General features: G+C 44.9%; 1 protein-coding gene across 1 annotated transcript; it reads left to right on the top strand.

The window, feature by feature from the left end:
• The first annotated feature begins 32 nt into the window (after positions 1-32).
• On the top strand, positions 33-26722 carry SERINC4 (serine incorporator 4). The gene is made up of 12 exons (XM_029574506.1): positions 33-122; positions 1146-1313; positions 6551-6729; positions 9075-9154; positions 10127-10220; positions 11197-11408; positions 11724-11819; positions 11916-12042; positions 17554-17626; positions 21193-21238; positions 23508-23658; positions 24563-26722. Exons 1-12 carry the CDS (start codon positions 33-35, stop codon positions 24768-24770), a joined length of 1524 nt encoding a protein of 507 aa, XP_029430366.1. The 3' UTR covers positions 24771-26722.
• Position 26723: the final 1 nt, after the last annotated feature.

Genomic DNA, 26723 nt, shown 5'->3' with positions numbered 1-26723 from the left:
GGGGGAGAGAAACAAAACTAATTACAGTTAGGATGGGGAAAGTAAAGAGAGGGTTGATGAGAGAAGCCATGGGTGTCTGCCTTGTGGATGAGCCTCAGCAGGTGCCGAAAAGGAGCTTAAAGGTATGCAGTAAGAGTCCTGGTGTGTCTCGCTCGTTCCCCCAGTTTTGTGCTGTACTGGGTGGTCTTACTATCATTATAAATGAATAACTACGGCAGACAATTGCCGCCTACTCACAATTCAGTGGAATAACTTCATAATTACTACTCAGCAGTAGCGCTTTAAAACACAGCTTCAAGCAAACAACAAAAAAAATAGGTGTAGATTCTCATTTCATTTATTACAATGTATTAATCGCTTGCCAGCGATTTACAGTAAAACATACTGACAAAGAAAATTCCTTAAAATCACCCTTTATTGTTCTGAATGTTATTGTGTTCCCAGAGGAGATATTAGTATTAAGAGCGTTTGCGAACTCCTACTGAGACACTTCAGGCGTTACAAATCTATCAAGGTGCGACTTTCTGCTGACCTTTTATCAGAACTCAGGAAGGTAACCCACAGATCTATGCAAAATTTGAACATTGTGAAAAGACAGCAGATTCAAGTACGGAGATTTATAAAGGTGGGGTATGGCTAGTATAATAGGCATGCAGGTTGTCTTTCAATGAAAGTGTAAAAAGAGGAATTAAGGTGTATGGGCCTAGATAAGAGACTAAAAAGAGAAATGAACAGAGCCATGAAAACCAGTGCTTCCCAGGATACCTCTCTGTCACCCACATCATATAATGGAATCTCTTGTGCTTGTTTTGTTATCGCTTATGATAAAGATGGACTCTCAGGTGAAGCCTGAGATCAAGTATGGTTTGTGCTACTGCAACAGGAAGGGAATATGGGCAGACTAGATGGGCCTTTAAAGGCCTCCATCTGCCTGACTAAGGAGTTAAATCCCTGTGATGAAAATTGCCCCACACGGAGTGACTAAATATGGCAACCACTAGGGCATAGCTTGGGGAGAGACCCATGTACGTCTATTAGAGATTTATTAACCTTAGAAAATAATAACTTGCAAACTTACAGAAGCCATCTCTGTTCTCTATTTCTCTTTTAACCTGTACCTTTCTTTCCCTTCTTCATCCTTCTAGATTTGCTGCTGCTGTGGGCCAGCACCCTGCTCCTTCTGCTGTTCCTTCTGTCCTGACATCAGAGTCTCCACAGGGACGCGACTCTTGTATACTCTCTTCCACATCTTGGCCTCCACAGTCTGCTGCCTCATGCTCTCCCAATCTGTGGAAGAAGCTGTTAAGGAACATGTGAGTGACAGTGGTGAAACTGAAGCAATAGGGACTCTTCTAGAAAAGGGATGATGGTTATCCATCTCTGAACAGAGTGGCAGACCCGGAGGAGCTAAGGGAGACAGAGCGGTATATAGAGGAGACCTTCAGGGGCATAATAGAGAAGTCCCACCTCCAGTCTGGAAGCCCCTGTTCTGCCTTGGAGGAGAAAGGTCACCTGGAAGGAGAGCATCACCTTGGTGAGGCAGGAAGCTAAACTGTAGCTAGGACCTGCACTCAAGATGGTGTAGTATCCTCTCGCATGGAGGATATGTCTCCAGGGGCACGCGCCCAGGAGGGAAGGGTTAGGACAGCAGTTATAGCTGGTGATTTGATTATTAGGAAGGTTGATAGCTGGGTGGCTGATGGACATGGGGATCGCTTGGTCACTTGCCTGCCTGGTGCAAAGGTGGCAGACCTCACACATCACATAGGTAGGATTTTAGATAGTGCTGGGGAGGAGCCAGCTGTCTTGGTACAACTGAGTACCAATGACATAGGAAAGTGCAGGAGGAAGGTTCTGGAAGGAGGTAGAAAGCTGAAATGCAGAACCTCCAAGGTAGCATTCTCAGAAATGCTCCCCGTTCCACGTGCAGAGGCAGGAAATGCTCCCCATCCCAGAGGCAGGCAGAGCTCCAAAATCTCAATGCGTGGATGAGAGGATGGTGCAGGGAAGAGGGTTTTGGATTTGTTAGGAACAGGGCTTCATTTTGGTGAAGAGGGGGGGGGGGGCCTTTTCCAAAAGGATGGGCTCCACCGTAACCAGAGTGGAACAGCTTTTAAACTAGATGATGGGGGAAAGCCAACAGTTTTGGATAATACAAGGACCATGGGGCACTCCGTGATGTTAACAAGTAGCACATTTAAAACAAATCAGAGAAAATTCTTTTTCACTCAGTGCACAGTTAAGCTCTGGAAATCATTGACAGAGGATGTGGTTAAGGAAGGTAGTTAGTGTAACTGGGTTTTAAAAAGGTATGGATAAATTCCTAGAGGAGAAGCCCATAAATTGCTATTAATCAATAGGAAATAGCCACTGCTTGTTGCCAGCATCAGTAGACTGAGATCTGTTTAATGTTTGGGTTCTTGCCAGATACTTGTGACTTGGATTGGCCACTTGTTGGAGTTGGGTTGCTGGGCTTGATAAACCCTTGGTCTGACTTAGTGTGGCATATCTTATGTTCTTTTGTAGTTGCTCAAATGCACATGGTTCGGAATGATGTATCTTTGAACGATACTAAGAGAACAGGGAATTTAAGTACAAAGGCTACAATAAATGCTAAAGTGGCCAGGTGCCTTTAAATGAAGAGCAGACAGAGCAGAAAGATCCAAATTACCCCTGTCAACTGATAGACAGGTTGTTAATACAAACAAAAAACATACTTTGAAATGTCTGTATACGAATGCTAGAAATCTAAAAAATAAGATGGGAGAGCACTGGATGAAGAGGTAGATATAATTGGCCTCTCAGAGACCTGGTGGAAGGAGGATAACCAATGGGACACCTTGATACCAGAGTACAAATTATATCAAAATGATAGGATGGATCAAACTGCTGGCGTGATGGTGCTTTATATTAAAGAGAGCATTGAGTCAAACAGGATAAAAGCTCTGCAGGAAATAAAATGCAATGCTGAATCTTTATGGATAGAATTTCCAAGTGAAAAAGGGGAACAAAATAGTAATGGGGGTGTGTTGCTGTCCACCTGGCCAGAATGAACAAACAGACAATGAAATGCAAAAAGAAATTAGGGAAGCTAAGAAAATTAGCAGCACAGTGAGTGATTTCAATTACTCCAATATTGACTGGGTGAATGTTACATCAGGACATTCTAGAGAAATAGAGTTCCTAGATGAAATAAGTGACTGCTTCATGGAGCAGCTGGTACAAGAACCAACAAGAGGGGAGACTATTTCAGATTTAGTCCTTAGTGGAACACAGGATTTGGTGTGAGAGGTAACAGTGCTGCAACCACTGGGCAATAGTGATCACAACATGATCAGATTTGACTTAATAACTGGAGGGAGGATACTAAATACTACAACTACTCATTTTCTCCACATTCGACTATTGCAACTCCTTACTAATGGGAATACCCTTTTCAACTCTCAAACCACTACAAATACTGCAGAACTCAGCTGCCAGAGTCCTAACAGGAACAAAAAGAAGTGACCACATAACACCCATATTGACCTCTCTTCACTGGCTTCCTATTACTGCACGTATTGCCTACAAATCAATGACCATCATTCACAAAATTTTAAACAATGATCATCAAGGTCTAAACACTCTTAACATAACTCCTCAAAACCCCTCAAGAAACCTATGCTCCAATAACTCAAGTTACCTAAACATCCCCACCATCAAAGATGCTCATCTGGCAGCAACAAGAGAAAGAGCCTTCTCCATCACCTCCCCCAAACTTTGGAACACACTACCTGAAGACCTGAGAACCCAACACAACATAAAAACATTCAAAAAAGACCTATAAACTCTTTTCTTTCGCAAACTCTTCACTGACCCTCAGTCATCTGACCATACCAACCATCAAATAAACTCTCAGCTATAATCTCCAACCAAACATGTTTACCCTCCTCATCCAACCTAAGAATACTTATTGGACTTATTATGTTTATTTCTGTATTTGCTGAAATTGCTATAATGTTTCAACATTGCTAAGAAAAATGTTCACTTTGTAAACCGTTATGATGGCTCTACCGAATAACGGTATATAAAACTCATCAAATAAATAAATAAATAAATCTGTGACAGCATTTAACTTTCAGAAAGGTGACTATGAAAAAATGAGGATAATTATTAGGAAAAATGTAAAGGAGCAGCTACAAATAAGAGTTTACATCAGGCATGGACATTATTTTAAAAAAACATTTTGGAAGCCCAGATCATATGTATTCCACGCATTAGAAAAGGCAGAAGGAAGACTAAATGGCTACGGGTATGGTTAAAAGGTGAGAAGCTATAATACCTAAGAGAACATCTTTTAAGAAATGGAAAAGGGATCCTAATGAAGAAAACAGGAAACAGCATGAGCACTGGCAAGTTAGATGCAAAGCACTGATAAGGGAGGCAAAGAGGGAATTTGAAAAGAAGCTTGCTGTGGAAGCAAAAGCTCATAATAGAAACATTTGAGGTAAAAAGTCTGTGAGGCACTTAGGGATGACAAAGTCATAGCAGAGAGGCTAAATTAATTCTTTGCCTCGGTCTTCACTGAGGAAGATTTAAGAGAGATACCCATGCCAGAAATGATATTCAAAGGTGATGATTCAGAGGAACTGAAACAAATCTCAGTGTACTTGGAAGATGTAATAGGCCAATGTATCACAAATTTTTAAAAAGGGATCAAGGGATGATCCAGGAAACTACAGACGTCTGTGCCAGGCAAAATATAGAAACTATCATAAAGAACAAAATTGCTGAACATATAGATAGGCAGAGTTAAATGGGACAAAGCCAATAGGGATTTAGCCAAGGAAAGTCTTGCCTCACCAATCTGCTACACTTTTTGAGGGCGTAAATAAACATGTGGATAAAGGTGAGCCAGTGATATAGTGTAACTGGATTTCCAGAAAGCATTTGACAAAGTCTCTCATGAGAGACTTCTTAGGAAATTAAAAAGTCATGGGATGGGGGCAGTGTCCTATTGTGGATTGGGAACTGGTTAAAAGAGAGAAAACAGAGAGTAAGGCTAATTGGTAAATTTTCCTAATGGAGAAAGGTGAATAGAGGGAATGCCCCAGGAATCTGTCCTGGGACCACTGCTGTTTAATATATTTATAAATAACCTGGAAATGGGAACAATGAGTGGGGTGATTACATTTGCAGTTGACACAAAGTTATTCACAACTGTTAAATAACAAGAGGATTATGAGAAATTGCAAGAGGACCTTGCAAAACTGGGAGACTGGGCATGCAAATGGAAAATTAAATTTAACGTGGTCAAGTGTAAAGTGATGCACTTAGGGAAGAGTAACCTAAATTATAGCTGCACAATGCAAGGTTCCACATTAGGAGTCACCACTCAGGAAAAAGATCTAGGTGTTAACGTTGATAATATGTTGAAACTTTTGCCCAGTGTGCATCAGCAGCCAAGAAAACAAATAGAATGCTAGAAATTATTAGGAAAGGAATGGAGGATAAAACAGAGAATATCCTAATGCCTCTGTATCGCTCCATGGTGCACTCTCATCTTGAGTATTGTGTGTAGTCCTGGTCACCACATCTCAAGAAAGATATAGCAGAATTAGAAAAGGTACAGAGAAGGGCAACGAAAATGATAAAGGGCATGGGACAATTCACCTATGAGGAAAGGCTAAATATATTAGGCCTCTTCAGCCTGGCGAAAAGACAACTGAGGGAAGATATGTACTGTACGATAAGACCTCGTCTGGAGTATCGGTATAGTAAAAGAACTTAAATAAAATAAAATAAATATGATAGAAGTCTATAAAATGAGTGGAGTGGAATGAGTAAACGTTAATCAGTTGTTTACTCTTTCAAAGAGTTCAAAGACCAGGGGACATGCAATGAAGTTACTAGGTGATACATTTAAAACTAATAAGAGAAACTATTTTTTTACTCAATGTATAATTAAGCTCTGGAATTCATTGCCAGAGGATGTGGTGAAAGCTATTAGTATAGCTATTAGCTGCGTTTAAAAAAGGTTTGTACACGTTCCTGGAGGAATAGTCCATAATCCATTATTAAGGTGGAGTTGCAGAAATCCGCTTTTTTCCCCAGGGATAAGCAGCTTGGAAACTCTCTACCCCTTGGGATCCTGCAGGTACTTATGACCTGGATTGGCCACTGTTGGGGTCTGACCCAGTATGGCAAATCTTATGTATTTCTGAATGGTGTAAGTCTCTCAAATCTCCAGAATAGCATGAGAAAACAAGCTAAACCATCTAGGAGTAAGAGGAGCTCATCCAGTCCAGGGCAGCCTAACTCCATCCCAGAGGCCTCGCTGTATTACCCATTCTTTCTGCTTCCATGTTCATTCAGTCTAAGGGTTCTCTATATGCTGCTCTAGCATTGCACACCAAATAGAAGAGAGGGGGCCATCACTGTCAGGGTATATGCGAACTCTCCAAGACAGGATTGGAGAACAAAGATGAGAAATAAAGTTTATTCTCTCAGCTGGACAGCAGACTCCATTTAATACTTAGAATTTTGTTTCTGGGCTTGTCCCAAAATGCAGGTGCCTTTGTACTCTGTACTATGCGAACCCCTCCCTGGCAGGTCAGGCTGCGATGTGCTGGTGGGATACTCTGCTGTGTACAGAGTTTGCTTTGGAACGGCCTGTTTCTTCTTTGCTCAAGCTGTCTTCCTCGTGAATGTGAAATCCAGTCGGGACTTCCGAGCTGCGGTCCATAATGGGTAAGAACCTCACTTAGAGTGTCCTTTGCACAGGTGAAAAAACAGAGTTATCCTGTGTCAGTCATATCCGGCAAAGTGGATATTTAGCCTCTGGAAATTCCATGTCTATTTCCAGAACACCGACACCGGTGCCAGCCGGCTTGAGCCCGCTCCCAGTGACCGCCCCTCTGCTCGCCCATCATTGAGGGAGTAGGAGCGAGGCAGCAATGCCGGAGGAGTGAGCGGCCGGCTTTCTCCCCGCCAGGCCTGGAAGCCAGACCCGAACATTCACACCAGCAGGGCGGGCGAGTGTAGGGAGCGCTCTACCTCCCCCCGCCAGAGAGAGGAAACACCGACACCGGTGCCAGCCGGCTTGAGCCCGCTCCCAGTGACCGCCCCTCTGCTCGCCCATCATTGAGGGAGCAGGAGCGAGGCAGCAATGCTGGAGGTGCTTCCACCGGCTGGCGCACGCACAAAGGAGCATGAAAAAGCATATAAGCAAATTAATCAAAACAGGGTACTCCAAGCTGAGAATATTACATCGGCTGAAACCTTTGCTAACAATACAGGACTTCTGCACTCTCTTACAAACACTGATATTTTCAAACTTAGACTACTGCAACTCCCTTTTATTAGGCCTCCCCGCAAGTCTACTAAAACCACTACAGTTACTTCAAAATGTCTCCACTAGACTCTTCCTAAGGACAAAGAGATTCGAGCACATCACCCCCTCGCTGATTGTTCTGCACTGGCTTCCTGTACAATCCAGAATTCATTATAAAGTGTTCTCTCTAATTTTCAGTATCATCAACAATATTAACCCATGTTTTTTAGGAGTGACAGTTCAACACCTGCTATTAAGTTCACTTAGAGAATAGCCACTGCCATTAGCAATGGTTACATGGAATAGACTTAGTTTTTGGGTACTTGCCAGGTTCTTATGGCCTGGATTTGCCACTTTTGGAAACAGGATGCTGGGCTTGATGGACCCTTGGTCTGACCCAGTATGGCATTTTCTTATGTTCTTAACACAACACACCACAGAGAGACCTAAGATCACAAAACACTTCCAGAGTCAATACGTCAGGTGACAGAAAGAAAGAGTTTCAAGCGTGAACTGAAAACATGGCTCTTTAGAAATGCTTACGATTTAACTTAAAATACCATTATGTGGATAACTGCCACATCAGTACCAGAGAAAATGTTAGTGGAGCGAGTAATAGAAACTAAAGACCCTGCTCTTCCGTCAAGCCTACCCAGAATAATCCCGACCCTCAGTCCTCCCCCCCCTCAATACATGCTCACATACACCCCAACTCAAGGCTCCTCCTTAAGAATATAATCCACCCGTATTCTTTTTGACCCAGTAGTCAATCTCTCCACCTTGCCCTTGTATATAAATTCTCCTTTCACATAACCTTATTGTTAACAATGTATATAAGTTCACCTTTGTACATAGCTTTATTGTTTATCTTCTCTGTGTTTTGCTCCTTTCGGTACTACTGTATCTATGCAATTATTTATACTCCCCTCCCCCGTTCATTGTATTTTCAATCTTTCAGTTGCAATGTAAACCGGCATGATGTTTGCACACTAATGCCGGTATATAAAAATTTTTTAAATAAATAAATAAATAAATAATAAATAAATAATAAGGAATGAATGATCTGAATGTACTGTTAGTAGAATTGGAACTTGTATTTACTGTTAGGTCGACCAAGAAAATGTATGAATATGAACTAGATTATATAGTAGCTAGTGTGATATCCTAGAATATTTGTGATTATGAACTAGAATATGTATACGCTGTGGTGTTGAAGGTGAATGCTGACACAACAGTGTGTGATCGTTGACCACGAATATGAATGTGGATATTGTAAACCGTTGTGATCTTCTTTTCGAACGACGGTGTATATAAAACGTCTAAATAAATGAAATAATAAATGAAATAATAAATAAAATAAATCTGTGCACTTTTGGGCCACATGGAAAAGAGGTGTTCCAAAAGCCTGATTGGAAACTCCGTGCTTAAATTTCAGTTTAAAAATGTATGTGCATTGTAGGCGTTCAGTTGGTGCTCATGCTCTATGTCATCATTCACCACCAAGTTACGTGTGCACGCGGGTGAGCTGTGTTTGAAAATCAGTCGGGTTTCTGGAAGTGTGCGTCGCCAGTTAGGTGACCTTCTGAAAGCTTCCTGTCTAGGTTTGGTACGATATGGCTTTGTGGGGGTGGAGGGTTTGGGGTGAGCTGCAGTTGCTTCTGTGTTGCTCGGCGGCGCATGCCCATGTAGCTCACAGAAGACTCTACGTGATGTAATCTTGTTCCCAAACCCTTTCTTCCCTGTCCTGTGATGCTTGTCTTAGGTTCTGGTTCCTGAAATTCCTGATTCTGGTTGCAATGTGTACTGCAGCATTTTTCATTCCTGGCAGTAACTTCATCAAAGGTAAGAGTAAGCATGGAATAAAAAAAAAAGCACCAAACAGACCATTCCATCTGCCCTTAACTGAGCAAAAGCAAAAAACATGCCAGAGTGCTTCCAGAAACCTGGAAATAAATATATCTTCACATGTAGATGCAGACAAGTTTGCATGAGCATTCACAAATAAGTAAGGACACTTATACACTGATAAATAAATTCATAAAGTATACAAAATACTAGACTACTATTATATACCGGACACAGAATCCCACACAGAAATCCCATGTACACGCTCATGGCTCCAGATTTTGCTTTTGTAACTAAATCCCTTTCGTATGACAGAAAACAGGATCATAAAGTGAACGAGAGACTAGGCAGTTGAATTTCACTTCTGTTTTGTGTTCTTTCCCCCTGCTTTGAGCTGTTGCACATGATGCTTTATAAGGAAACAAACATCCTGGACAATTGTAAGGCTAGAAACTCCATCCTAACTGTGTTTTTAGAGGACAATACTTCTATTTGTTATAAAATAATTTATCCAGTTCATCCTAATGACAGTAATCCATTAATCCCATTCTGTACTAAAGCATCTATAATGTTCAGTGTTTTTCTTTTGGGTATTCAATTATTCTGTGATCAGTATGATAAATTCTTCTAGTTTCCCGGGCACTATAAACCTTTCCTTAGCTAGCAGTAAACTAAGCAGACTGAAGGTGTATTTTTTGTGAGATTTTCTTTCCAGAGCAGTGAGTTCTAGATGTGAACATAGGAGGCCTCTACACTCCGGAGGTTTTTGATACGGGAAGTTTCCTGGTGTCTTCACTCACAGTGTAGCAGAAACTTTGTGCACTTAAGCCAAGGCTGATGACCCTGCAGGCAGCAAAGTAATCTCATACGTCTTCATTATGGATATTCTGAAATCCCGAGTGGCAGGTTGGAAAGGCCTGACTTAAGCTATTCTTTCTGTCCTTGGTGTTCTGACGCGGTTTCTCCCAGTATGGCATTACGTGGGCGTCTGCGGTGGGTTTGTCTTTGTCCTTATCCAGCTGGTGCTGATCACAGCTTTTGCTCACACCTGGAACAAGAACTGGTAAGTTTGGTTTCCCGTCCGCTTTTCTTTGTACTTTTTTTTTTGCTTTATTTCATGTATTTTGGTCTAGTTCAGGGGTAGACAATGTCGGTCTGTTGAGTGCTGGTCTGGTTTTCAGGATATCCATAATGAGTATCCATGGAGGCAGTGCATGCAAATCTATCTCATGCATATTCATTGTGGATATCCTGAAAACCAGACCTGTTTGCAGCACACAATGACCGGAGTTACCTACCCCTAGTCTAGTTTAATGTGCGTCTTCCCCTCCATTTTTGACCTTGTTGACTTTGTACTTGTCACCCCAACACCCAGTTCCTCTGGTTCCCGATTCTGTCGTATATCCTGAACAATCTGAGAGCGCTGACTCCTTGCACCCTGCTCTGGCTTCCATGGGCCCATGGCAAGAAGCCATTATACCCTCACATACATTTCTCAGCTCCCAGTTGATTCTTTGTGATCTTCCTTACAGTTTTACTCTTTCTACTGCCACATTTACTGTCTCCTCACAAACATGTGTATGATACCATAATTGTAAGCAAATCTAACAGAGCACCTAGAGGCCGACTCCACTATTATTTAAGCAGGAAAACGACTTCTTTTGCGTGGTGGGGATACCCACCAGAGTTTCAGTTTTCAGGGTCATTGTCCGGTTGAGTTGTTGGAAACTCTTACAGCCTTCTGTACTGTTTCTATCATTTTTTATTCTGTACGTTATAGATAATGTGAGGGGGAGAAGGTAAAGCATAAAGAGCAGCGGTCAGCATTTTTCAGATTACATTGTACCCTCTTATTGCGACACCGTCTAATATAAGACAGCTGTGTGTTGACAGTAGACTGCATTAACTCTTAGCACAGTAGAAACACTTGGTGCACCAGGGCGGTGTTATAAAGAGCTGGGAAAAGAGCAAGCCCTTCTGCAGTGCGGTTTCTAAAGCTTGTGCATGTCTTCTTGTTCTCCTTCCTTCCTTCCTCACAGGCTGACAGGTGCAGCGGAGGACAAGCGCTGGTACATCGCTGTCCTTCTGGCAACTCTCGTATTTTACTGCGTGGCTTCCTCCGGCTTCTTCTTCCTGTACACCTATTACACCCACCCTGCGGGTTGTCTGCTCAACAAAGGGCTGCTGGTGGTCAACATTAGCCTGTGTGTCCTCATGTCCTTCACCTCCATCACGCCCTGCGTAAGACTCAGTGAGTGTTTGTGCGGGCCAAGCCTTTTAGTGCATTACTGTGCTTGTCCAGGAGCAGGACTGCATCTTAAGGTTGTTTAATGACTATTTCCACCCCTCATGCCATAAGTTTCTACATAACATAAATTGTTAAGAGGATTTGCAGTTATGGATCAAGTGGGGTATTAAAACAGAAAGGAATTGGGCCAGACTAGATGGGCCTTACAGTCCTTAGCTGCTGTTATAGTCTACGTTTCTAGGGCATCTCATCTCGATGTGAAGTTGTAGTGCTTTTACGATGTAGTAATCTAATCTTACTCCACGTTGTGTCTCCTAGAGCAACCGCACTCTGGCCTGCTGCAGGCATCTATCATCAGCTGCTACGTCATGTACCTCACCTTCTCAGCCCTGTGCAGCCGCCCAGCAGAGATGGGTTAGTGTGAATGCTGATCTGTCTTCCTGTCTCTCAGCCTTGCTTTGGGTTCTGTTTCTGCTCAGTCTTTTAACTCTCTGTGTCTGTGACTTCCAGTGCTATATAAAGGAGAAGCCCTCACAGTCTGTTTCCCAAGTGTTAGTCAGGATGGCTTGCAGACGGAAGATACAGCTGTGGCCATTGTGGGAGCCACCATCATATACCTCTGTGTTCTCCTTGCTTGGTATGTCGCACTATATGTGCATTGAGATAACACCATAAAAACATGATAGCCTGGCGTAAACGCACCCTTAAAATATTCACTAATGCTTGAAAACTTGAAAGAGCCAAATAATTATTCTCAAGGCTTAACAGAGGCACGGAGAGATGGGAATATTTTTTGACTGCTGGCACTTGGCCTGGGAATCAGGTTTCCTGGCAATGTTCATGATGTCAAAATATAGACTGAGCTGGGATTGAAAGTGCCCGATGGAGGGTGAACTATTGACTTGAGGACTTTTGGATGAAGCAGTGTGGTTCTGACCAGACTTTGGTGCCAGCTGACCCTCGTTTCCCCGTTGTGAAAGATCCTCTGTTCTTAGGTCGGGCCTTTCCGAATTCTGTTTCTACCACCTCTGCCGATAGGCTGTTCCATGAATCTCATTCCCTTTCCATGGGGAAATATATTTTTACATTGCATTCTGAGTGCGTCTCTCCCAGCCAGATGATATGATCCCCAGTTCAGAGTGTCTTTTCCAACAAAATATGTTGTATGTTCTCTACACCTTTGAAGTATTAGACAGTCTTTATCATATCTCCCTCCCTTCTCTCCTCCAGGGTGTACATATGTAGGCTCTTAAGTTTGACCTCGTAAGATACATGCAGGTAGCTCTCCTCTGGAATACCACTATTTCGTCTGTGGCCCGTCCCCCCTGAGATGAGGCCTTACAATGGACATTGTATTTCAAATGAGGTTTTACCAATGATTTGTACAGCAGGATCTTGTCCTTGACCGCTCGTGCCTCAGTCTCTAAGTGGCCACCAGCCTCTGGGTTGTTTATGTTACTTCTGAAAGTGTTATCACCTCCTTCTTGCGGGTGGTTATACCTCTGTACACAGCGCAAGTTGCCCTTCTACTCCCCACTGCCTTGTCAGGAGGAAATCCTCCTCAGGAATCAGTGAGCCTTGCCGACCAGACCTCTAGATGTACATGCTAATGTTTCCTCTGATTGAGTGTCTAAAAGTTAAAACAAAAAGGAGAATAGTAAGAGCAAGTTAATGGAGTGTTATAATGGTACCATGGCAGCTGCTATCCCTTAAAAATCTTTGGTCGGTCTCCAGATTTAAACAAATTCTTCCTTTGAATAGTCTCAGCCTTCTTCTGTGGTTCAGCTGAGAAAGCTGAAACTCGCTGTTCCCTGTTAAAGAGTGAGAGGGTCTTTTACTCTTTATGAGCCTTAAGCCTATAAGATAACCTCTTCCAGTTAATAACAAGATGTTTCAAACAGTTTATTTTTTGTAAAGCCCTGAATATTCTGTAATTTTTCTGTTAAAACAGCAGTAATTTAGCCCCTATCTGCAAAATCCTATCAAACTTATGCGACGGATATAGGCTCTACGCCGAAGATATTCAGTTTTTCATTAAAATGAACTCTTCCTGGTCTGAGACAGCAAGCAGTACTGGAATTTGTTTGTTAGCTATAAAACAGTGGTTACCACTTAATAACCTTTCTCTCAACCTGGCTAAAACTGAGTCTCTGGTTGTCAGACGTTCCAGTGGTTTCATCGTTCCTGCTAATATAATTTTGAAAGACGTTCAGTTTCCCATTTCGCCCTATGTTAAAAGCCTTGGTGTATGGCTGGACTCCAGTCTATCCTTTCAACAACATGTTAAAAGTGTTACAAAAAATGTTTTTTTCAAATTGAGAGTTTTACACGGCCTAAAAAAAATCTCCTTGAGCCAAGTGATTTTGGTTTGGTGGTCCAGGCATCGGTGTTACACGAAATTGATTACTGCAGTGCCATATACCTCGGCCTTCCTGAAGAGACTTTAAAACCGCTCCAACTTCTTCTCAATTCCACAGCACATTTAATTGCTGGTGCTAAATGCGCTGATCACATCACCCCTACTTTAATTCTACTACAATGGCTTCCGCTTTGCTTTAGAGTTCATTCTAAGATACTCCTTGTGATTCATAAACTATTCAGTACCTCTTTCCCTCGGGTTAACTCACTCCTATGCATTTACCAACAAACTAGGAGCCTAAGATCTCAGGAGAGGGGCCTGCTGGAGGTGCCTTCACCAAAAACTGCCAGGATTAGCAACCACAAGAGATAGTCCTTTCTCTGCAGCCGCACCCATTTTATGGAATGCCATACCCCTGCCTCTGAGACTTGAGGAATGCCTAAAAAAATGTAAAACAGTTTTGAGGGTTTTCCTGCTGAAACAAGCATTTGACTGATAAGAGCCTCCTGGACTATAGGCTTCCATTCCTGTGTTTGAAACCTGTAGAGTTTTGAAAAACTGAGTAACATTTCCATAGTTTTTTTTTCCTGATTAGTATGTGGTTATTTTGATTTATGTTTGTTGTGATGTTGTATGTGTATTTTTTTATTGTTTTATGATTCTGTGTTATTTATTATTTTTAATCATTATGTATGTTATTTTGTAAATCGCTTTGAGTGTTTGCATAAAGCGATTAAGAAATTGTAATAAACAAACAGTACTAATTATAATCTTCACTCAATCAACTTATCTGTTTCTTAGCTCTAGTATTTAGTATTTAGGGCTTATTAAGAACATAAAAAGTGCCATGCTGAGACAGACCAAGGGTCATTTGAGCACAGCGTTCTGTTTCCAACAGTGGCCAACCTGGATCTGTATGAAGTACCGGCAGATCAAAAAGAGTTTTCTTTCCCACTCCCAGGGATAGGCAGTGTCTTTCCCAAAGTCTATCTGGCTAATAATTGTGTTTGGACTTTTCTTCTGGGAACTTGTCCAACCCCTTTTTAATCTCAGCTGTGCTAGATGCCTCAATCGTATTATCCAGCAACAAATTCCATAATTGTGCGTTGCTTGAAAAAAGTACTTTCTCAGATTTGTTTTAAATTTGCTACATGTTAGTTTCATGGAGTATTCCCTAATCCTAGTACTCTCTGAAGGAGTAAATAAGCACTCCCTACTTACCCGTCCCATCCTGCTTGTGATTTTATAAACCTCTATCATATCCCTGACCTCTTCCCCAAGCTGAAGAGCCCTGATCCGTTTAACCTTGCTTCATAAGGAAGCCAGTCCATTCCTTTTATCATTGTTGTTGCCCCTGTCTGCACATTTTCTGATTCCACTATATCTTTTTCGAGAGTGGGTGACCAGAACTAAGCACAGTCCTCAAGGTGCAGTCGCACCATAGATCTGTGAAGAAGCGTTATCTGCTCAGTTTTCTTCTCCATTCCTGTTTGCTTTTTTGACTGTCGCTGCACACCGAGCTGAGGATTTCAAGGTATTGTCCACAATGACTCCAACATCCTTTGCCTGGGTGGTGACTCCTAATACAAAACCCAGCACTGTGTACTTGTAGTTAGGATTATTTATCCCTATGTGCATTCCTTTGCACTCTCCACATTAGAGGCCCAGTTCTCAAGCCAGGCAAGGTCCTTCTGCAGTTCCTCAGAGTAGGCTTGTGTTTGAATTCTTGAGTATTTTTGTGTCGTCTGCGTATTTGATCATCTCAGTCATTGCTCCCTGTTCTTTATCATTAATGAATAAGTAAAGCAGGGCTGGTCCCAGTACAGAGCCCTGGTGCACTCCACTATTTACCTCTTCCACTGAGAAAACTGACCACTTAATCCCACTCTTTGTTTCCTATCTACAGGCTGTCTGTTTTTCCATCTGATTGTATTTTAAGTTTGTTAATTTATACTTTAAACAAAATGAGGGGCACACCTTTAATTATAGCTACACCAGCTCTTTTAAAACGTCTCACTTGGTTTTGCTTGTGCTGTATTCTTACTGCCCCTGCCCCAGTGTGAAAGCTGCAGGAGGCTCTGATAGGAGCACATGGGTGGGCCTGACTAAGTAGAAGAGGCCTTTTAAAGCTTTAAAGGGGAAGTACTGGCAACATTGTTCCCTGGAATCAACTTCTTTTTCCTGTTTTGTATTTTTGATTTGCTGGAATCTGGCCAGCAAAAAGGCTTTGAGAGTCATTTCCTGTTTTCTCTGTAAACTGCCATTTTTTGTGTGTGTGTTTTCGATTTCAAGGGTTGTTGAGTGAAAGTGCTATATGGGGTAGGAAGGAGTCAGGCAGTGGGGGGGGGGCCGAATCAGGAGAAACGTTTAGCAGCCGCTAAGGAACTGTAAGGCAGCAGCTGCGACTGCCAGGTCTATTTTGTGAGGCAGCGGCCGTAGCAGGAAGATTCAAGGCGAAACGGCTGGGGTTGAGGGGGACACCTGAGGAATGGCGGCAGGAGCATGAGGTGGTGGGGAGCGGGGGCGGGGGGAGGACCTGAAGGGCAGCAGAAGGGCTAAGGAAAAGCAATATCAGGTGGGGGCGTTGACACAGCCGGAGGTGGGGGAAGGAGTGGAGGAGCAGTAGAAGGGGGAGGGTTGGAGGAGTGGCTGGAGGTGAGGAGTGAGGCGGGGCAGGAGGATCCTGTGGAGATGGTGGGGGGGGGGGGGGGGGTATGGATACAGTAGCTGGAGATAAAGGGTTAGAAGGGGTGTGTAGGAAGCAGCAGTGCAGGGATGGTGATTGGAGGCAGTTATTAAGCAACCAGGTAATATAGCCCTGATGGAATATAACCAATATCATCTGTACGCAATCTGACGCCAGGGTGAGTCTGTGCAGAGAGACGCTGGAAGTGAGACTGTCAGAGCTGAGAGACAGACAGAGAATTAGATGACGGGGCAGGTGCTGGAGGGAGAGGGGTGGAGGGGGCATCTTTTGTCTGACTCTGTGGAAAACCTCCCTCCCTAAAGCTATTCAGGAATAGGGATGTGAATCGTTTTTTAACGATTTAAATTATCGTCCGATAATTTTAAAACCGTCATTAATCGGTAAGGGACTCGATACAGTAGGAATTCCCTCGATTTATCGTGAAAAATCGTTAAATCGAGTACGGGAATTATTTGGGGGGAGGGCGGGAAAACCGGCACACCAAAACAACCCCTAAACCCACCCCGACCCTTTAAAACCAATCCTTTTACCCTCCCGAACCCCCCCAAAATGTTAAATTACTTGGTGGTCCAGTGGGGGGGGGGGGGGGGGCCCGGCGCAATCTCCCGCTTTCGGGCCATCGGCGCCATTTTGGCTACCACTGATAAAAATGGCGCCGATGGCCCGATAAAAAAAAACCCACCCCGACCCTTTACAAATTACCCCTTTGCTTCTCCCACCCTCCCGACCCCCCCCCCCCAAAAACCTTTTACATGTACCTGGTGGTCTAGCGGGGGGTCCGGGAGCCATCCCTTCAATCATACCCTCGGTGCCGGTGCTGGACTGGTTTCAAAATGGCGCCGATCGCCTTTGCCCTCACTTTGTCACAGGGAGCGACCGTCTGCAGGTGGCACACCAGGTTATATGCCAGCATCAGCAATACTTTCTCTGTCTCCATCTGCTGGACTGATCTGGGTATGTACAGGGAATGCCCCTGTGCAGGTCAGCAGCAGCCTGGCCCAGGTTGACATTGAATAAAAACAAATTAAAGAAATTCTAACAAGTCCTGTTTTCTCATTTCTTTTCTATGTTGCTCGATAAAGCAACGAAGCTTCCTACCTTGCTGAGATGTTTGGGCCCCTTTGGATGGTGAAAGTCTACGGTTACGAATTTCAGGTGAGCAGACCCTGTTCTGAGCAGCCGTGACTCGTCTTCGGGTCCCGTATCTGACCCTTCTCATCTCTTTTATTCAGTTTGCAGCCCCATTCCTTGGACTCGTGCCCTTTGTCCACCCCTCTGTCTTACATTCCCTTCTTTCCGTTTCCATTCCTGGTCCCATCATCCTCCTCATTTCTGTTTCTTACCTCTCTTCTTATTTTTGTTCTACTCTGATATCTCTCTCGCTTGCCGGCCCATCTTTGCCTCATTATATTATTTTAATAATAGGACACAATGAGGCGGGGGCATATTCAGTAGCAACCCCCCCCCCCGGTGTAAGCAAGAAGGGGGCTGGCGGCGCATTGATCTCGGCTGTGGTGACCTCACTTCCTCCTGCCACAGGGGTTTCCTGTTGCCAAGGAAACCAGAGTGTGGGGCGGAGCTGCTATAGGACCTGCGAGTGCGCTCACATGCCCCATGCTGATTGTTCCCTCCCCCCTGCTGCTTCTGCTCCCCCCCCTCCCCCGGTGTAAGCAAGAAGGGGGCTGGTGGCGCATTGATCTCAGCTGTGGTGACCTCACTTCCTCCTGCCACAGGGGTTTCCTGTTACCAAGGAAACCAGAGTGAGAGGCAGGGTTGCTAGAGGACCTGCGAGTGTGCTCACACGCCCCATGCTGATTGCCATCCCCCCCCCCCCCCGCTGGGCCCAGCAACAGCCAAATGAAGTGAAGCTGGATGGGCGGGGGTTGAAGATCTGCGAAGGATCCGCAAGCCATACCTGCTCTGCCTCTGAAGCGGTTGGGAGGCGATGTCCAAGTTCAGCAGCTGGAGAAGGAAACTTTAAAACAGGAGCTACAGATTCTGCTTTTCAGCCCGGCAGCACTGCCGACCCAGCGGGCGCCTTTGTCAGAACTTTAAAACAAGGGGCAATCAGCATGGGGGCCACTTGAAAAAACTGTTAACACCCAACTCTCAAATTACTTAGACCAACACCAAATACTCTATCCATCACAACACGGCTTTAGAAAGCGTTTCAGCACTGAAACTCTTCTTCTCTCCCTCACTGACTTCATCATCAGAGGCTTTGACAAAGGTCATACATTCATCCTAGCCCTATTAGACATCTCAGCAGCTTTTGATACTATCAACCATTCTATTCTAATCGACAGGCTAGCTGACATTGGCATCTCTGGGACTCCACTACGCTGGTTCAAATCATACATAAGTGACAGACAATTCAAGGTAAAAATAGAAAACCATGACTCCGAACCTCGACATCACAAGGGGCGTACCTCAAGGTTCCTCATTATCATCCACCCTCTTTAACATATACCTCCTCCCCCTTTGCTAGCTGCTCTCAAATCTCAGTCTTCCACACTTTGTCTACGCAGACGACGTACAAGTTCTTATACCTATTTCCGATTCCATCTCCAATGCCCTAAAAAGATGGGATAATGCCCTCACTTCCATCAACTGTCTCCTCACCCAGCTCAACCTAGCCCTAAACACCAATAAAACTGAACTCATGATCATCTCTCCTCAATCCATCAATTCTCTTCCTACTCTTGCAGCCAATTCACCTCCCTCTCTCCCCACATTCTCCCAAACTGTAAGAGACCTAGGTGTCACACTTGACCCCCAATTCAGCCTTCAGAAATTTATCTCCTCCACCGTCAAAGACTGTTACTACAAACTACACACTCTCAAAAAACTTAAACCCCTCCTGCATTTTAACGACTTCAGAACCGCCCTACAAGCCCTTATATTATCCAAAATAGACTACTCTAACGCTTTGCTCCTAAGTCTCCCGAAGAACAGCATCGCCCCCCTACAGCTACTGCAAAATGCAGCTGCACGTGTATTAACCGGCTCCCTTAGAAAAGAACACATCACACCCGTTCTCAAACAACTTCACTGGCTTCCCATCACTGCCAGAATCCAATTTAAAACTCTCACTCTCATACATAAAGCCGTCCACAATCCTGACATGCTCTGGTTCTCAGACAGTTTACACATCCGTTTCTCCTCCAGACCTACTAGAACACCCTACTCAGCAAATATTCACACTCCATCCCCTAAACTTTACCATCTAACAACCACCAAACAACGTGCGCCATCCCTAGCTGGACCCTCCCTATGGAACTCTATCCCCACCCATCTACGACATGAGACCTGCGCCAAAAAATTTAGACAAAATCTCAAGACCTGGCTTTTCACACGAGCCTACACATGAACCCCCCCTCCCCGCTTGCTACTCCTCTCTCCCACACCCCTCCCCCCGCCCCTCTCCTTGCCCCCCACCCCTCCTTGCCCCACAAGCATACTACCTATCTCCCCCCCTAGCCCCCCCAAGTATACCTCCGATTCCCCTTTCCCCCTCCCCTTGCCCCACAAGCATACTACCTATCTCCCCCCCCAAGCATACCTCCGATTCCCCTTTCCCCCTCCAAACTCCTCCCCAGAACTTTTATTGTAAATAAGTTACATTGTGTATAATTTTCATTATATTCGAATTTATAATAATTGTATATAACTTTTCATTGCCTATATTTAAACCACTTTATTACGCTTATATACTTGGACAGTACTTTCTATTTGTTTTTCCCCCCTCCTCCCCACTACCCAGTTCCCTTATCAGTTTCATTGTAAAGCCCTGTAGGCCAGTTTATGTTACATGGAAACCGATGTGATGTTTGCCTAACGAATGTCGGTATACAAACATGTTAAATAAATAAATAAATAAAGTTGTTTAGCAGTAATTATTTATGTGCAGCCCCCAGTGCTTTTCCAGCCCATTTGTATTTATTTCCCCCCCCCCCGTCTGCGCCTGGATCCGCGGAGGGGAATCTTCCGCCCACCCCACCTCCCAGTCTGCAGTTTGAATTTACCACCCTGAGAACAACACAGTTAGGATTATTGTTGAGTATAAAACGAACGGCGTAGCGCTCTGCCGCTTGCTGAATTTCCTCTTCTTTTTTCAGTTGTTTTGTGGTCTCCCAGAAAAAAATAATAGCTTTACTTTTTTTTTCTTTTGCCCGGGAGTTTTTCCCTTTCTCTTTTCTTTGAAGCTCAGTTGGAAGTGGGGCTGGGATCCTGATATCATGATCTGGGGGATTTCCCCCCCCCCCTATTTTAACTGACCTTCCCACTGTCTGGTCATTGCAGTAAGAGGTCCAGGAAGCGCACAACACACCTTCAGAAATCCCCTATCATGGGCTCTGAACCTGCTGATGACCACAACCCTCCTCCTTTCACAGCATTCCCAGCCCCAACCCACCCTGGGGTGCGGAGGACTGGATCTAGGAATCGGATCAGAGAGCCTAAGCATAGCAGCGCACGGCACCGTAACTGAGCTAGCAAATGGCTTTATTCTTGCCTGTTTAGATCTGGATGGTGAACACTGTCTAGCCCTGTGTGTAGCACCTTGACGCTGTAGTGTGAAGGCTCAGAGTCTGCACTGTTATCTAGCTCCAAGGCTGTCAGAAAGCTCTTTTCTTATCCCCCTCATGATGGGTGTGGACCGGGTGACACTTTCACCTGATGGAGACGAAAGCCTTCACTTTGTCTGTACTTTTCTCCTGCAGAAGGCCTCCTGTTGGTTCTGTTGCCCAGAGGAAGACGAGGAGGCTGGTGAGTGCCCATCTTCAGAGATATTAGCTCATTCAGGAGGGAAGCTCCCCTAGCTGAGTCAGCAGGAGATTCCTGGGGGGGGGGGGGGGGGTTATCCCTCAGTTTCTTCCCTCTTCATACCCAGTATGCATGTTAAGCTTTCCTTGATAGCAGTGGTACAGCCTTGCTTTGTCCCTCCCACCAAACTCTTGCAGCCAATCAGTTGAACCTAAGTGAGGGTTCCCACTCCCCTCCTGCAGTCCTGTTGGGTGCGGTGGGAGAGGTTCATGCCTCAAGGTACAGGGGAGAGGAGGGAGGGAGCTGCAACAGTTGGCATGCTAAGAGGGCAGGGAATATAAACAGTGGGATGGATACTGCGGAAAGAAGGAAAGAAGCAGAGAGGAATAGAGGCAAGGGGTAGATGCTGGGGAAGGGGAAAAAGGCGGGGAAGACATGAGGGAGAGAAGTGAAGAGTTGGTTAAGGCAAAGTGTAAAATGTGGGGGGTTGAGGAATGATGTGAACTTGGAGGAATAAGAGAAGGAGGGGGGAGGGATGAGAGACAAAAGGAAGGGAAGTGTAGGAGAGAGGACATGGGGGGGGGGGGGTAAGTGAGGGAGTGGAAAGGTGTGAGAAAAACTGTGGAGGAGTGAGAAGAGAATGATGGAGAGAACAAGGAAGAAAGGAGGAGCACAGCAGTGGTAGACAGTGCCGCTAAATTAGATACAAAGCACAAGCGGGGAGAAGGGGTTAAAAACCAGCACCTGATGGGGAATCCCCTTCCCCAGGCCTGGATTTGTCACAGGCAACAGGCTGGCTGAGTGAGTTACTGGCTTCTCACCTCCTCCCCCCCGTTCCTGGTCTTCTCTCCCCCTCCCTGTACTGATACAGACACATGCAATGTAAAGGATGCTAATGTTTGTCAATGCACTTCAGAGTCTTCCCATTTCTGGCACAGAATCCAACCCTGAGCTCCCACAGAAAACCTCTCCCTGTGGTCCAACCTTACTGGGGGGGGGGGGGGGGGGTGAGGAGGGCAGGAGAGGTGAAACAATAATCATCAGGGCCTAGGGGCAATCTAAATCCGTCACTGCCCCTCCCCGGCACAGCAGTACACACCTCCCTCCCTCCCCCCCAACTTAGAGGGAAAAGGGGAGGAGCTCTCTCTCCCCTGTGCAACAGCAGCGCACACCTGCACACCCCCACCCAAATATCAGAGGGAACGCTGGTGTCAACTATCAATCGGGCCGATACATTAAATCCCGGGGAAGAGCCGGCGCTCCGAGGCGAGCGCCCACGCTCCTGGGCGCGTGATCAAGTATTTAAATGAGGGCCCGCGGTAAAAAGAGGCGCTAGGGACACTAGCGCGTCCCTAGCGCCTCCTTTTAGCCCGGAGCGGCGGCTGTCAGCGGGTTTGACAGCCGACGCTCAATTTTTCCGGCGCCGGTTCTCGAGCCCGCTGACAGCCACGGGTTCGGAAAACGGACGCTGGCATAATTGAGCGTCCGTCTTCTGACCCGCGGGCACATTTACAATTTTTTTTTTTTATTTAAAATTTTTTTATATTTTTGGGGCCTCCGATTTAATATCGCCATGATATTAAGCCGGAGGGTGTACAGAAAAGCAGTTTTTTCTGCTCTTCTGTACACTTTCCCGGTGCCGGCAGAAATTAACGCCAGCCTTTGGGCAGGCATTAATTTCTGAAAGTAAAATGTGCGGCCTGGCTGCACATTTTACTTTCTGTATCGCACGGGAATACCTAATAGGGCCCGCAACATGCATTTGCATGTTGCGGGCCCTATTAGTTTCGGGGGGGGGGGTTTGGCCGCGTGTTTTCGACGCGCTATTACCCCTTACTGTATAAGGGGTAAAAATAGCGCGTCGAAAACGCACGTCCAAACGCAGGCTCCGCCGGAGCGCACTGTACTGTATCGGCCTGAATGTGAGCTAAAGAATTGAAGGGTGGACACATTAAGGGAGGTTTGTGAAAACAGGGGTAAGAGCAAAAGAGGACCTGCCACAGACAAGGAAGAGGCATTTTGAGATTTCGAAGACTATAGCTTTACTGCTGCTTTAAGACAGTGACTCCCTGACTACTGCAGGCGCCACTGCCCTTTAACGAGCTCTTAAGCTTTAAATGATTGGTGAGCACTAACGCTGGCACCTCATCCCCTTAAGTCATTCTGAATTTACAAACAAGAAGGGAGTCTCCTCCTTAGACTGGTTATGCAATGAAGCTGCCTGGAGCCACTTGATATTTTAAGCAAACTTTTTATCTTTGTTGGGAGGAAGAGCGGGGCTATGAAGAGGCCCACGAGCCCATGGGAGGGCAGAAGGTGATTCAGAACGAACTGGAAAGGGTCATCTACAGTTACTCGTTTTTCCACCTCAGCTTTGTCCTTGCCTCCCTCTATGTCATGATGACTCTGACAGGCTGGTTCAGGTGAGCACAAGAAGTAGCATTTGTGATTGCAGGGTGCCCATTGCTTCCTTGCCTCCACAGCATTCCTAGCAAGCTTCCTCTCACCAGCAGACGTTAACAAGAATTCCAAGCATAGCTGTTTATAAATGCAAAAAGAATGATTTGTAGTTTGTTGATAGGTGTGCTCAGGACTCTTGTGGTTAGCCGTATGGCTCCTGTCACTACTGGAATGTGCTGAGAACCATAAGAGCACTCTACAGCCCCAGATGTAAACAGACCTCTTAGCTTTACCACCTGCATTTGACCTATCCATGCAGAATAAGCCTTTATGTGATTAATTATTTCTACGAGTTGCATCATTCATTAGGATGTGTGCTTTCTTGGTGTCTGAATGTTTTTATGCTCTTGAAACTCCCTTTTCATTCCTCCTGGATGGGGTTAGTTTGTGATCCCTCAGAGTGACTTGGCAACCAATGATAAATATCCATCACCAAACCCTGCTAGGGGTCAGGCTGCCCTCTGCTCCATCTGTCCTGCCTGGACAGTGTGACTTCTGCCAGGTGCAACACGGTTTCTGGAACTATTAACTTAGCATGCGGCTTTCACATATCTTATTAAAGTTTCTCTACTATTCCAGGAACCCTTCAGGAAATGGCTGCAGTTTCTCTGCTCTTGTTTTCCCAGACTATGAAGCTCAGCAGTATTTGTTTACATGGGTAGCAACAAGGCGCTGGTTATATCCCACATAAATGTAGGAGTAAATGCTATTCTTTCGCTCTTTTGAGGGCCGAGAGCTTCTTAACTGCAGTCAGAAGCTTTGTAAAAAAACAGTCGTCTTTCATCCGCAAGCCAGATTGAAAATAGAATTAAATTGGATTACTGAATTATCTTACTCCCTTTTCTTCTTCCCTCCTGTTTTTCTTAGTTTTGAGAGTGCCACCTTGGAGACCACTTTCACCCATGGCAGCTGGTCCACGTTTTGGGTCAAAGTGGCATCTTGCTGGGCTTGCATCTTCCTTTATTTGTGGATCCTGCTGGCACCCTTGTGCCTTCCAGACACAGGCCAGCGCCACAGAAACAGCGCCCCCCAGCACATCCTCCGGCCTTTTCGCAGAGTTGCAGTTTCTGAGTAGCCTCCTTCTGTCAAGAACTGGAGGATGAGACGTATGGGAGACACTGGACCTCCTTTTGAATGAGATTGGGTCCTGTGATGACTCCGAGGTGTTATATCGCCAACCATGGAAAGGAGGTCAGGATTCCGGAAACTTCGCCCCTGCGCAGAGGCCCCTCAGCCCTCAGCTGTAAGAACTGGAAGCACCTGGCCTGTACTCTGGAACATCTCTCCTTAGCTGAAATTCCTCTGTTGACCCGTGGAGAAGGCATGTTAAGAGGAAGGCAGAGTTCTTGCTCTCACATTTCCTCGAAGACTTGCTTTGCCCATCTTCCCTTAAGCAGTTGCTTTGTCAAGCTAGGCAAACCTTTCCTCTTGGTCCCTGCTTTTACTACCTTTGCAATTCCAAGCACACTTGGCAGCAGACGGTCACCAGGATAGTGCCAAAGATAAGAGGGCTGCTGCTTTCCTGCGTGCTGTAGGGTCGGGCGCAGTGGAACAACAACCCTAATGCTGGCAGCGTCATGGCTGCAGAAGTAGATCTGAGGCGGACAGCCCACAAAGTACCTGGCACGTAAGAGGAGAGCTACTTCCCCTCTGTGGACAGTGAGGAGATGAAATCAAATGGCTTCTGGGAGCCTTCTGGCAACTTTCCTTTTTATACTTTAAAGACATTTTGTTGCACCAAAAGTAGGTATAATTTAAACACTGAAAGTAAACACCAACTCTATCTCTGTATCTTCTACTGTTGAAGGCCTGTGCCTAGGGTGGCAATTATTTAGGGGCACAGGCTGGCTACGATTTACTGCCTTCCAGCTCTGCTGAATCTCTGCCCTCTCTTACCCTGTAACAGCCCCCTTACAGGAAATGGGGGTGGAGGCAGCAGAAGGGTCTGGGGACAGCAAAAACCCTAATCCGTCCCTGAAGGCCGATGCTGAGATTGTACGAGATTATTTTTGGCTTTTATGTCCATTCTGTCTTTAATACATATTGTACTTTATACATATACATATGCACACCTAGACACCGCCATTCACCTCACTTTTCACATAAATAAATATATATGTATATATATTTTTTTTCTTCATGCACTCAGAAATGGTGCCATTTGATAATGTCTTGGGCAAACATGGACAACAAGTCCATCCTTAACAAACGCTCTCTTTATATTCTGGGCCATTTTTAATTTCTCAGGATAGCTTTCATTCATGATAACTTTTGGAATTATCCTGCTCAGGTGCCACCACTGGAAAGCTGAAGGTCACAGTGTTGGAATGTTTTACGATGATTTTGTGAGGCAAACGGTTCCAAGATGCTCCTTGATGGTGCCTTGGAAGTTTGATCAATAAAAAAACAAACAAAAAAAACTGTGGCAGCACCTGAAATGAAAGGGTCCAGTAGGGGCACTGCGTTTGAAAGCTGTTTAGGTGAATAAATAGCAATTTCCCCAGGTTAATAGACTGAAGAATTCCACACGCTCCCACCATCCCCGGAACAGAGGGGAGGTGTTTAGGTCTGGGGAGGCAAAGCATGCATATAACTAACGTTTTCAAACCATCACATGCAAGTGACCAGGCCATCTTTTGCTTTGAAAATCCTTGGAAACCCCACAGGTAAAAAAGCACATATGGTTTCTGCCCCACTGCGGGCAGTTTGGAAATTACCCCCTAAAATAGTGATGTATGCCCGGGATAGCTTGATTTTATGTATGTACCTGTGTAAAAAGGACGGTGATTAAGGCACAAGTCAGTTTAACTGCCCCCACCAGTGAATATGATTTTCATTTTTACTAATTTGTTTTCAAATATTTTCCCTGCTTAGATCGGCACATTTTAGGAGATGCTTATTTATAATTCTCTTTTATATTTCTCTTAATATTTTGTCTTTTATAGGTGTTGCCACTTTGAGCATTATGAAAAAAGCAGCATATAAATAAATTTGTATTTGGAATAACTACTTGCTAGCTGAGTTCTCT

This window comes from Rhinatrema bivittatum, chromosome 13, assembly GCF_901001135.1.
Source record: "Rhinatrema bivittatum chromosome 13, aRhiBiv1.1, whole genome shotgun sequence".
NCBI classification, from domain to species: domain Eukaryota; kingdom Metazoa; phylum Chordata; class Amphibia; order Gymnophiona; family Rhinatrematidae; genus Rhinatrema; species Rhinatrema bivittatum.
This window is presented reverse-complemented; position numbering and strand designations above follow the sequence as displayed.

Bases quoted from the DNA above. Each gene is read 5' to 3' on its own strand.
- SERINC4 (XM_029574506.1), top strand. From the start codon at position 33: ATGGGGAAAGTAAAGAGAGGGTTGATGAGAGAAGCCATGGGTGTCTGC. The intron at 123-1,145 runs GTATGCAGTAAG...TCATCCTTCTAG, and splicing joins TGCCGAAAAGGAGCTTAAAG to ATTTGCTGCTGCTGTGGGCC. The intron at 11,409-11,723 runs GTGAGTGTTTGT...TGTGTCTCCTAG, and splicing joins CACGCCCTGCGTAAGACTCA to AGCAACCGCACTCTGGCCTG.